Source organism: Podarcis raffonei, chromosome 4, assembly GCF_027172205.1.
Source record: "Podarcis raffonei isolate rPodRaf1 chromosome 4, rPodRaf1.pri, whole genome shotgun sequence".
Lineage (NCBI taxonomy): Eukaryota > Metazoa > Chordata > Lepidosauria > Squamata > Lacertidae > Podarcis > Podarcis raffonei.
Window position 1 is genome coordinate 10,952,537 of NC_070605.1, and position 13,087 is coordinate 10,965,623.

Genomic DNA, 13,087 nt, shown 5'->3' on the forward strand with positions numbered 1-13,087 from the left:
AACACTTGAGCTCTAAAGCAGGGTCATTGAGGAGTGTTGCTAGAGGGGAGATGGCGTAGCCAGAGGAGAGTTCAAAGGGCCGCATAGAGAAGCTTGGAGGGCCACATTGGCTTTTAAGGGCCTCATTTTCCCCTACACCTGTTATACACGCTTATCTGGGAGCAGATACCTCTGGGACTTACTTCTGAGTAAACACGCAAAATATTGCTCTGCCAATCAACAGGCATTTTCTGAAGTCACCATAACGTGTCGTTTCCCTCCATGGGTCTATCCTGCAACTCCATCCACTTAGTAGGTATTAACTGTTCAGGATGCCTCACGCTCAATTATTTAAAATTCCGTTGCTATGGTTCCGCAGCCCGGCGACAGGGTTTAAGGCGTCCGCAGATGGCCTTTGGTTTTGAGTTCCCGTTTGCGCTTTGGTTAACTTGGCGCTCCGAGGTATTAGGTTAATTAAAAGCCATGTGTTACACGGGGGAACTGACTTACATTTGTGGATTAATAAGTACCCGAGAGAGCTGTTGAAAGGCACAAAGCTTCGTGGAGCCTCTTTTTGGAATAAGGGGAGCTGGGAGCTCCGGAAGAGAAGAGCCCCCCTTTTTTTTACACCCACCTCCCTCAGATATGAATTTCTAGCCTCTTCCAGAGCTGGAGCCTGGATCCAGTGTGGATTTCCCTCAGAGGCAGTGCTGAAACAGCAGTGGACTTGGGAAAATGCCATTTAAACAACAAAGAATGTGCGCAGGATCTCATCTGTCCCAGCAAGGAGGCAGCTTGTGACTGAGAAGAGTAAGCCGGAACCTCACAGACAGGGAGAAAAATAGGAGTTGCCGCCTCAGAGAACTATGTTGCTGCTTCTCCAGATAAAGGAATTCGTCTAAGGCTCAAAGAAAGGAAAGAGAGAGAAACAGAGAGAATTGAGAGCAACCTCCGTGGAATGCCAGCAAGGCTGAATCCACCATGTTCCCAGGCTACGGCAATCCAGCTGTCCACGAGAGAGACCAGAAAAAATGGGCCCTCATCCGCAATGTCAACCAAGTTCTGAAAGCCACTACACTCCTATCGGTAAGAGACATGCATACCAGCTCTTGGGTCTGCGTTGCAGGCTGCAATCTTGCTTATTTATTTCATAAAACTTATACACCGCTCGGCTGTCAAAAGACCTCGGAAGCGGTTCACAAAGCGATGAAATTATCGCTAACCATCGTTTAAGACTTAAGAAAAGCTTAAAGTCACAATGGGCTGAAATTAAAACTCACACCAGCTTTCTAAGCACCTGGCTTCCCCGAGCAAAAGTGATTTTAGCAGGCATTGAAAAGCGTACATTTATGGCGCCTATCAATAGGCAGGGAGTTACAAAGGTGTGCTGCCCGCACTAAAAGATCGATTGCTTATAAATACGGAATGGGTGTTATGTGGCACATGTAATAGTGCCAGCTCTGCCGATCAGAGCTACTCAGTGGGCGCATTTAGGGGAAAGGTGATCTCATCCCAGGTAGTTAGCAACGCCTTGGACTTTGTGATAGGAATTTTGAGGTCCTAGATATATGGTAATGTTCATAACCGCACGTACATAGATCAGCACAGGAAGACCGACCTGAAGCCATTTTGATTCCTAAACTGAGCAAATGTTTTCTCTGCAAGGTCAAAGTGGAAAAGCCTCCCCATTGTCTTTTCCTTCACAAATCCTGTCTTAAGGGTATGTCTGTGTTTGAATAGGGTGTGAGCCTGTGACCTGGCCCAGGAACTAAGTATTTATCACTGCAAAAGGCTGGCCAGGCTACCTAGGAAATCCAATCAAGTAACCTGCCAGACAGGAGATAAACAACGAACAACATTCAAATCTTCTTTTCTAGACCGCCTTTTCTGTGATGTAGGTGTGATGTATCTGAGGGGTGGTCTTAGGTTACACCCCTTCTGTGATGTATGTATGTTTCTGGGGGTGGTCTTGATCTACAGGGTGGCAATTTCAAAAGTCTTTATAAGGCCTTGCGCGCCATTTTTCTGGGTTCCTCCTCCTCTCCTGCGGGTGAGGGGAGCACCCTGTTGCAACAGATCAATAAAGATCAGGCTTACTAGCTGCTTTGCTTCTCAATATTCTCTGGTTGGCCTCTGTTATTCTCTCCTACCAATAGGGAACCTATGTAAGGACTCTATATGGGCTCTTGGATACCCCATAAGGGAAAAGGGCAATTTTTATTTACAACAACTTCACCTGGTAGCAAATCGACAACCCTCACCAGTGTCAGCAATCGTGCTGCAGCATTCTGCACTAACTGCAGCTTCTGGGTCTCCGTAGAAGGCTCCCCATTGTTGTGTCCTGGTTTTCTGACCACCTTGGAAAGATGAGCCTGGCAGATTTTAGAGTAACCAAAGATTTTAGAGTTGTTGGGGAGGAAGGAGCACAGCAGTTTGGGGCAGGGCTGGCGAAACTTCTTCCTGCTGTGGGGGACTTTGGGGGGTGGGCAGGCACAGGCCAGTGGCGGGGGGGGCAGAGCGGGGGGCAGCTTTGCGTCGTATGCTTCATTCATTCTTCAGCTTTGGTACCTAGTTCTGAAACACCTTCCCTTTCCCCCCCCTCAAAAATTTTATTGGTTTTCCACATTTTTAGACAAACAAACACAAATCATAACTGAACTTGATCCGATATTAATATCATAGTTAAACAACTTCCTCAAATTCCCTTGACTGAATTTCATTATGTATCATTGTAACGGTTTTCCAAAATAATATCTCACAAAATGTACTTAATCCTCTTAACATCTTTGTCTCTTTTCATCTTAACTTTAAACATATCATTTTATAATTTCACATATTCAGATCCTTAGCCTAACTATTATTTTGCAAGTATTTCTATTTAGCATATTTAGATAAATAGTCCTTGAATTTCTTCCATTCTTCCTGATGCTTCTGGTCGTGGATTCTTCCAGTCAGGTCGGCTAGCTCCGAAAAGTCCATCATCTTCATCTGCCATTCCTCCACTGTTAGTATTTCTTGTGTTTTCCAATTCTTGGCTAATAAAATTTGAGCTGCAGTTGTGGCATACAAAAACAATCTAACATCTTTTTTGAGCAATTCCAGACCTATTATTCCAAGAAGACAGGCCTCTGGTTTCTTAACAAATGTCTATTTCAGCATTTTTTTCAGCTCATTACCTTCCCTTGAGACGTCTGCTTGGGCCCTCTCAGCATTTCAAAGGTTTTCAACTATAGCTTTTTTTAAGCAAGTTCTTGATGGTTGACTTCTTGTGTTGGCTGACTGTTTTGGAAAGCTGTCGCTTCGCTATGGTTTTATGTAAATGTTGCTGTTATTGTTAGTACTTTCTCTTTTTTTATTATTAAAAACCAAAGTGCTAGTATTCACAAATTGATGAAAAGTGCTGCGAGTGTCAGCACAATACAGTGGTACCTCGGGTTACATACGCTTCAGGTTACAGACTCCACTAACCCAGAAATAGTGCTTCAGGTTAAGAACTTTGCTTCAGGATGAGAACAGAAATTGTGCTCCGGTGGCGCAGCGGCAGCAGGAGGCCCTATTAGCTAAAGTGGTGCTTCAGGTTAAGAACAGTTTCAGGTTAAGTACGGAACTCCGGTACGAATTAAGTACTTAACCTGAGGTACCACTGTATGGTTAAAAGAGGTACTGGTATACCAATGAAAGAACAATGGCAAGGGAAACTTATGGAATATACAGAACTGGCAAAACTAACAGAAAAATTACATGAAAAGGACAACAAAGACTTTAAAAGAGAATGGCAACCATTGGCAACATGTATGTAGAGGCAACATAAAGAAATGGACTCATTGGCAGGATTTGAGTAAACAATCGCAACAAAAAATAAGACTATGTATTGAGAAAATTTGGGGAAAACAATACGCAGGGTGAACAATATGGAAATAAAACAAAACGGGAGTATGGGGGGAGTCCAGGGGAGGAGGGTCGAAATATGAAAAATTAAAGATATATTATTAGAAGAAGTATACATGGAGAACTCAATTAAAATTATTTTTTTAAAAAACCAAAGAGGTACTGGTATTCTCCAAAGGTTGCCAACTCTTGGGATAGCTAATGGGAGCTCACCCCATCGCGGGGATTCGAACCACCGACCTTCTGATCGGCAAGCCCAAGAGGCTCAGTGGTTTAGACCACAGCGCCACCCGCATCCCACACTGGGCTATAGAGACAAATAGTCTTAGTAGCTCCTACATTTCCATAAAAGGCATTCCAGTGATTTTCATATCCCACTGGGCTTTGGCAATATAGTGATTTACTTTGGTAATATGTCGACATTACTGTCATGGGCTGGTTGGTTGGACGTGGATGAATGGTTGGAGGCACCAGCTGGGGAACCCCCAAGGGAAGAAGACTCAGAGCCCAGGGATTGATGGTGGGACAACTATGAGTGGTCAGAAGGAGAAGACTGGGAGGAAGAGGGGTCAGAAGATGGAGAGGGAACAGGGTTTAGTGAGCAGGGAGCATCTGTGGCAGAGAGAGGTCCAGAAACAGGAGAGGAGGGGGCCAAGAGGCAGTGAAGAATCAGACTGGAGAAGAGTCACAGGTGTCTCCCCCTCCTGCGGTGGCAAGCTCTGCTCCTCCCTGGTCTCCCAGAACCAGGAGAGGCATGAAAAGGGCGGAGGAGAAGTTAGCTTCACTCAGGCACAGTCTCAGATTGCTTGGGGGAAAACCCTTGAGAGGAGGCTGTAGCCTTATTAGACTAAGATCGATTGGTGGGGTCTGCATTGCTCCCGGATGGGAGGAAGGAAGTCAAATGACACCGAGGTTTGGTTCAGAGAAAGAGTCAAAGTCAAAGACATCCGAGGAAAGGAGGAGGAGAAGGGAAGAGGAAAAGGATGCCCTACGCTGTCCCACGGCTGAGCATGTGATTTTCTAAGAGGCATAAACCACAAACTGAAACTTACGGTACAAGGGATCTATGACACCGTTGGGGTTGTAACCTGCCCCATCAACCTCATTTGGGGCATGAGTTTGCCTGGCATGACCTGCCAGCTGCCAGGATCGGAAGCGGGCAAAGAATCAGGGGACATGGAGATGGCATCTTAGGTCAATGCCCCATCCAGTCTTGAGTTTGTTTTGTAGCCTTATTAGACTTTACCGCCTAGTGGGGTCTGCGTTGATTCAGAGAAAGAGTTTATTCTGCTCTCCGGATAGCAGAAGGAACTTGCGTGGTCAGTCCACAGCAAGTCCAAAGAAATGAGAAATTTCATGCAGTATATATATCTTCCAGGCACCCTCTCCCAACTTCCCCAGGAATCCAATCACGTCAGCTTATACATGCAAGTTGACATCCATGACCATAAACAGATATTCCTGTTCCGGTACTCTTGACCATAAAAGGATGTTCCTGTTCCTGTATTCCTTATCTTGGGGTAAGAAGGCCACCAACTCTAAGAGCACTCTTGGCGCCGTTCCCGGGAATGGGGGCTGACAAGGTCTGTGCATCAGTGTGGTCAGGGTGTGCCATCCCTGCTCCACTCGGAACTGACAAGGCCTTCTGTCATTACCAGCCTTCATGGACTGATAAGGGAGACGGTTATGTTTCTATAGCTGGGTTCCTGTTATACATTTGCTCAAGTGCTCAAGTTAATGGTTTTTAGCTAATGCGCCCTTGGAGAAGGAAAAATGTGGATTTTGGGGCCCGTTTCAGACTGACTGCACAGTCAGGTTTTAGATTTGGGAAACCCATTCCTTCAGAGGCGACTTCGGCAGCTGTCGGGAGACAGGGACATTCAGTCTCAGCAACTGCTTTATAGGGGCAAGACCTTCTGGAAATGAGTTGCTGTGCTCCTGAGGCCTGGCGCTCCTGAGCAGATCCCGTAGCTTCTAATAAGGAGCCAGCTTCACTTACTCTGTGTGATTTATTGCTAGCTCATCCTCACAGAGGGCAAGCCATGGGGTACCCGCATCTAGGGATGTAAAAAGGCATTGCAGATCCTGTTTTTGCTAACAAAGAGCCGACCCCACTTTCTTGGTGTGATGTTTTCCTGCCTCGATCCTGTCGATTACCTTTTTCTTAGGTTGCTTGGGTAGGTGCCCGCACCTCAATTCCACCTCCTCTTGAATGCAACCCAGTCTGCGCATTATTCGGATGCAGGCCCAGCAAGTGACTATGGGAGGGAGGAGCAGTGCTGACCATGGGTGGAGCTCCAAACTTCATGCAGTACCAGTGTGAATTCAACTACTCCACCACAGGCGCTCCTTTGCACACATCCATGCTCAAGACGTATGCGTCAGGGCTCAGGGTCCATGGCGCATGCAATTCCATCAAGGGTGGAGCTAGTTGTTGGGCCTTATCCACAAACCATAGGCCCATGTATGGCTAGCATGTGGCTATGGTTTCAGTTTCATATCCTTTATTCCTTCTCCTCTCACTTAGCGTGCTCTGGTTCATGGGGTCACAAAGAGTCAGACACGACTAAATGACTAAACAACAAACAACAACTCACTTAGCATCACCAATTTTTGGAACATTTTGGGGAGAGAGCAGCAGCAGAAGTGGCAGTTGCTGATGTTTATTATTATTATTATTATTATTATTATTATTATTATTAATAATAATAATACCCCACCCATCTGGCTGAGCCTCCCCAGCCACTCTGGGTGGCTTCCAACAAAAGATTAAAAACCTCCCTAAACAGGGCTGCCTTCATATGTCTTCTGAACGTCAGATAGTTGTTTATTTCCTTGACATCTGATGGGAGGGCAGTTCCACAGGGCGGGCGCCACCACCGAGAAGGCCCTCTGCCTGGTTCTCTGTAACCTCACTTCTCGCAGGGAGGGAACCGCCAGAAGGCCCTTGGAGCTGGACCTCAGTGTCTGGGCTGGACGATGGGGGTGGAGACGCTCCTTCATGTACACTAGACCGAGGCCATTTAGGGCTTTAAAGGTCAGCACTAACACTTTGAATTGTGCTCGGAAACATACTGGGATTATAACAATGCATGCTTGTATATTTGGTAGGCAAGGCTGCTTGCGGATATATTTTAGATCTCTTATGCCCTGCCCCATGTTAGTTCTTCCGGTTTATGCTAATTTTCAAGAGAATATATTCTCTCATCGATAACACACCCCATTAACCCTGGCTTTTGGCACTTGAGATGTTCCTTTTCGCCTTATTTCTGCAATTTTAATCACTGCTTTTAATACTGTGTTTTAACTGGGACCTTGGGGGTGAAGGTGGAGTGATAAATTCTAATAACAGAAATAGAAACAACAACAATTGTTGCCAGTACTGCCCTAAAATATGATGCATGGTTGTTGTTGTTTTAAAAAGAAGCCCTTTTTTGCGTTTGTCGTCATTTTAAAGGGATGATGTAAACCTTTTAGAGATTTTCTTTGTGGAGCAGTGTCTAAACCACCTAAAGCAGGGGTCAGCAAACTTTTCCAGCAGGGGGCCAGTCCACTATCCCTCAGAACTTGTGGGGGGCCGGACTATATTTTGAAGGAGGGGAAATGAACGCATTCCTATGCCCCACAAATAACCCAGAGATGCATTTTAAATAAAAGGACCCATTCTGCTCATGTCAAAACACACTGATTCCCAGACCATCCGCGGCCAGATTTAGAAGGCGATGGGGCCAGATCTGGCCCCCGGGCCTTAGTTTGCCTATCCATGACCTAACAAAATAAACAATCTGGGTGGGGTCTGGGAGGCGGAGCTCTTGGCACTGGAGGGCGGAGCCTAGAGCAGACCTGGGAGGTGGGGTGGGGCTTAGACCTCCCTTCATTCCCCTCCATCATTTTTGCCTTTTCCGAGATCAGCTTCACTCTCTCTGCCCATCCAGCCGGCTCTCCTTTTCAAATCCTCTCCAGAGAGGACATGAGGACATGGTCTCTCCCTTTGGTCCCGCACGCTCCTTGCTGAGTAGAGAGTCATGGGACAAGGACAAGACCGGGTTGCTCTTTTGACCTCTGGTGACAGATATGAAGGGATTGCTTCAGAGAAGACTGCAGATAACAGGGGAGAAAGCAATTCGGAACTGATGAAAGTTTTAGATTTGAGGGAAGACCTTTGACATGGCAGCAACAGAAGATCCCAACTGAGTGACAGGAGCACCCTATGAGGGCAATTAATTTTTGCAGGAAAATCTATATCTATATATTATCAATGTATTTAATTCCCTATACGGGTCACTTCCTAGAAAACATCTTAAGGTGATTTGACGGTAAATAACTTAGCATTAAAAACAAGTAAAACACACATTTCATGTCAAAATTGTTTTAAAAAATTATCCTGTAGCATCTTAGAGACTAACTAAATTTGTTCTGGGTATAAGCTTTCGTGTGCATGCACACTTCTTCAGATACACTGAAAGAGAAGTCACCAGACCCTTATATATATAGTGGGAGGGTGGGGTGGGGATTTTCTTAGGAGAGTAGTAGGAGATGGGTGATTGACTCAATGGGTATGGTAAACCTGTTGATGACTGTTAACGACTGCAATTAGTCCTACAGGAAAAAGCAAGGGATAGTATGCAGATGGCCAAAAAATAGCTTTAGCATGTGTAATGAGACAAGAATCCAATATCTCTATTCAGACCATAGTTTACAGTTTAGTAATAAGTTGTAATTCAGCAACTTTTCTTTCAAATCTATTCCTGAAATTCTTTTGTAATAAGACAGCTGCTTTGAGATCTTGTATTGAACGTCCTGGGAGATTGAAGTGTCCTCCAACTGGTTTCTCTGTCTTGTGATTTATGACCATTTATCCTTTGTCGTAAATGGGATGCGGGTGGCCCTGTGGTCTAAACCACAGAGCCTAGGACTTGCCGATCAGAAGGTCGGTGGTTCGAATCCCCGCGACGGGGTGAGCTCCCGTTGCTCGGTCCCTGCTCCTGCCAACCTAGCAGTTCGAAAGCACGTCAAAGTGCAAGTGCCTCTGGCGGGAAGGTAAACGGCATTTCCGTGCACTGCGCTGGTTCACCAGAAGCGGCTTAGTTATGCTGGCCACATGACCCAGAAGCTGTACGCCGGCTCCCTCGGCCAGTAAAGTGAGATGAGCGCACAACCCCAGAGTTGTCTGCAATTACAGTCAGGGGTACCTTTACCTTTATCCTTTGGCAAAGGGTTTGGCCTGTTTGTCCAATATAGAGAGTTGAAAGGCACTGTTGGCATTTGATGGCACATGTCATGTGTGATCTTTTCCAGTCTGCATCTGTATTGGAATTTTTTTTTAGATGTTCTAATTGTTTTATTTTTTGCGTGTATTGCCACCCTGGGCCCCTTCCGGAGGATGAACAGGATATAAATTACAGATAGGTAGCCGTGTTGGTCTGCCATAGTCAAAACAAAAAAATTTTTTCCTTCCAGTAGCACCTTAAAGACCAACTAAGTTAGTTCTTGGTATGAGCTTTCGTGTGCATGCACACTTCTTCAGATACACTGAAACAGAAGTTGCCAGATCCTTCTATATAGTGAGAAGGTGGGGAGGGGTATTACTCAGAAGGGTGGTGGGAATGGGTGATTGGCAGATAGGTGTGATGAGCCTGTTGACGACTCTTAACGACTGCAATAGGTCTTACAGGAAAAAGCAAGGGGTGAGAAGGTGAAAAATGGCTTTGTCGTGTATAATGAGATAAGAATCCAATGTCTTTGTCCAGACCAGGTCTCTCCATGGTTTTAAGTTTGGTAATGAGTTGCAATTCAGCAGCTTCTCTTTCCAGTCTATTTCTGAACAAAGACATTCTGAGTAATACCCCTCCATTTTTTTCAGAACAAATGTATTTCAAAACTGTACATTAATTTTAATTCATCTTTAACCCTCAAACGTCCAGCACGGAGCCTGTTCAATAGCGCTGCCTCAGCCTGGATGAAAAGAGCATTTTTATTTCGGATTCTAAATCAGAGACACAATAAATTCGAGAGAAGAAAAGATAAAATCCAGCAAATTTTGGGGGATTTGCTAGCAATTGCTTTGTTAGCTTTCCACTAAGCCGGAAACAGTGCTTCTTTGCAATTCTTGTTTAATGTACAAAGGTCAAACTCGTGCATCTCCTTCTTAAAATTCTAGGTACGTGGAGAGTTCATGCATCACAAAGGCAGCAGGAGAAATGTGTATTTGTTATCTCTCTTCTGACCATGCCTGGTGCCTTCAGTGTACAGCTTTTGTCATATGCTAAAGATTCACCTTTTTATATTATTATTATTATTGTTAAATAGTGGGTAGACATGGCAGACGACACAGTGATTTCTCCAAAGCAGCTCTTTATTTTGTAAGCTGGAACAGAACTGAACAGCAAACAGCTCAGCCGGCCTGCTATTATAGGCAGCCGGCTGTCAACATTGTAGCAACAACAACCCAGGGTTTCCCACCTAAAATAACTGACGTGGACCTGAGTGAAAACTATCTACAGTATCCCCCTGCTGGCCCAGGGTGAGAACTTCAGTACATAACAATTATTATTATTAAATTTTCTGTTTTACAATTTAAAACACTCACTTTTACAACCTTAAAATATCAGTGACTTCCCTTCTTCTCTTTCCATGGCTCATTTTACATCTCGTAAATCCCTGCATATTTTACATAAGCTAAACCATTCTGTATTCTGTCATTATTACATCCATCAAAACTTATTTACACTGTTGAATTTATCTTAATGCTGCCAACGTTTTCAGCTGTACACAATTATTTACCATATATTCAACAAACGTTTTCCAATCTTCTCTAAATGTATGTTCTTCTTGTTCTCTTATTCTATATGTTAAATGTGCAAGCTGAGCATATTCTGTCTGCTTAAGCTCCTATTAATATTATTAATATTATTATTAAAGTTATTACCATTTTGCCTGCAGTCCTGCTCTCCTTTGCTTGTTTTCCGTCAAATTTCCTCAAAAATTAAATTTCCCCTTGTGTTTCCTTCCAGGGAGATTATGTATGGATGGACCTGAAGACCGGGCGGGAATTTGATGTTCCCATCGGAGCAGTGGTCAAGCTGTGTGATTCTGGGCAGATCCAGGTTCTAGACGATGAAGGAAATGTATGTAAGATGGAAATGGAAATCGACGGTCTTATTCCTCCTAGGTCTGCTGTGAGAGATCTCCATTTCATATTGAGGAGCACGAGTGCTTAAGCAGACTCCATTCGCAACCAGATGTTCAGCAAATATTATTTTATAAAATACACTTGCAAATTGCTTCCCTGCCATCTTTAAGTGTCCGGTTGGAAGTGCAACAGCAGGGATCATTCAGTTTGTAACTTGGGAGTTAATTCTGTTCTCAGTCAACAACCCAGTAATCTCTCTCTCTCTCTGTGTGTGTGTGTGTGTGTGTGTGTGTTGGAAACGTTGTTTACCAACCGGGCATGAAGATTACAGAGGCGGCATTTTTTCATCTCCGCCAAGCTAAGCAGATCCACGCGACAGTCCCCTCCAGGCTTGATTATTGTAACTCACTCTACGTGGGGCTGCCCTTGAGACTGACCCAGAAACTCCAGCGGGTGCACAATGCCGTGGCGAGACTCCTTACGGGGTCCTCGCTGCAGGATCACATTCACCCAGTGCTATACCAGCTGCACTGGCTCCTGGTGGAGTACAGGATCAGGTTCAAGGTGCTGGTTTTAACCTTTAAAGCCCTATACGGCCTAGGACCCTCATACTCATGGGACCACCTCTCCTGGTATGTCCCATGGAGGACCTTACGGTCTTCAAACAAAAACATTTTGGAGGTCCCGGGCCACAGAGAGGTTAGGCTGGCCTCAACCAGAGCCAGGGCTTTTTTGGCTGTGGCCCCGATCTGGTGGAACGCTCTGTCCCAAGAGACTAGGGCCCTGCGGGACTTGACATCTTTCCGCAGGGCCTGCAAGACAGAGCTGTTCCACCAGGCCTTTGGCCAAGGCACAGCCTGACCCCCCTCCTTTGGTAAGAGAACTTCACAGAACTCTAGCCCAATGGTTGCCATCGATTTGATTTGAACTGATTTTAGAATGAATTGATTTTAGAATGCTGTATTATTTTACTGTTGTTAGCCGCTCTGAGCCCGGCTTTGGCTGGGGAGGGCGGGATATAAATAATTTATTATTATTATTATTATTATTATTATTATTATTATTATTATTAGCAAGTGCTCCAATTGGCTGAGCAGTTCCGAGGAAGCTTCTCCTCCGCTTGTTTAGCAAAAACACCTCCCTCCTCAAATTATACGCTGTTTTTGTTCACTTTGCTCAGTAAAGCGTCACCAGGGCATTCCTCCCTGGACTCGGATTGCGTGATCTAACTGACCCCACAAACCTCTGCAAATGCTGTTACACCTGATCACGCTGTCTGCTTTTTCTTGTCTCTTTCTAACTGCCGGCACATTCTGCCCTCCCCCTGCCCTTTTGCAGGAGCACTGGATCTCCCCCCAGAATGCCAGCCACATCAAGCCTATGCACCCCACCTCCATCCACGGGGTGGAGGACATGATCCGTCTGGGAGACCTGAACGAGGCAGGCATCCTCCGCAACCTGCTCATCCGCTACCGCGAACACCTGATCTACGTGAGTGTCGCAATAGGTCATGCCTCCCTTTTGCTCCCTGTGTCTGTCCCAGACTCGTCCCCTCTTCATCAGACTTTATTTGCAGGAAATCATAACAACAACAACAATTTATTCATTTATTTGTTCTGTTAATATCCCACCCTTCCTCCCAAACGGAGCCCAGGGTGGCGAACTCACCCACAACAATCCTTACCACCACCATTTTAAAAAGCATTCTGTTGTTGTTTAGTCGTTTGGTCGTGTCCGACTCTTCGTGACCCCATGGACCAGAGCACGCCAGGCACTCCTGTCTTCCACTGCCTCCCGCAGTTTGGTCAAACTCATACTGGTAGCTTCGAGAACACTGTCCAACCATCTCGTCCTCTGTCGTCCCCTTCTCCTTGTGCCCTCCATCTTTCCCAACATCAGGGTCTTTTCCAGGGAGTCTTCTCTTCTCATGAGGTAGCCAAAGTATTGGAGCCTCAGCTTCACGATCTGTCCTTCCAGTGAGCACTCAGGGCTGATTTCCTTCAGAATGGAGAGGTTTGATCTCCTTGCAGTCCATGGGACTCTCAAGAGTCTCCTCCAGCACCAGAATTCAAAAGCATAAAAAAGCAT

At 45.4% G+C, this 13,087-nt stretch overlaps 1 protein-coding gene across 3 annotated transcripts in view; it reads left to right on the forward strand.

Annotated features, from left to right (window-relative positions):
- The window catches only part of MYO7A (myosin VIIA), a 187,010-nt gene that overhangs the window by 42,839 nt on the left and 131,084 nt on the right, over positions 1-13,087 (forward strand). For 2 of the 3 annotated variants that reach the window (XM_053385422.1, XM_053385424.1), the window contains exons 1-3: positions 522-1,065; positions 10,881-10,994; positions 12,338-12,490. In XM_053385422.1, coding sequence (XP_053241397.1) covers positions 961-1,065; positions 10,881-10,994; positions 12,338-12,490 — 372 coding nt within the window. In that variant the 5' untranslated portion in view covers positions 522-960. Of the gene's footprint in view, positions 1-521; positions 1,066-10,880; positions 10,995-12,337; positions 12,491-13,087 lie in introns of those variants that run through there. The other variant, XM_053385423.1, reaches the window with a different exon arrangement.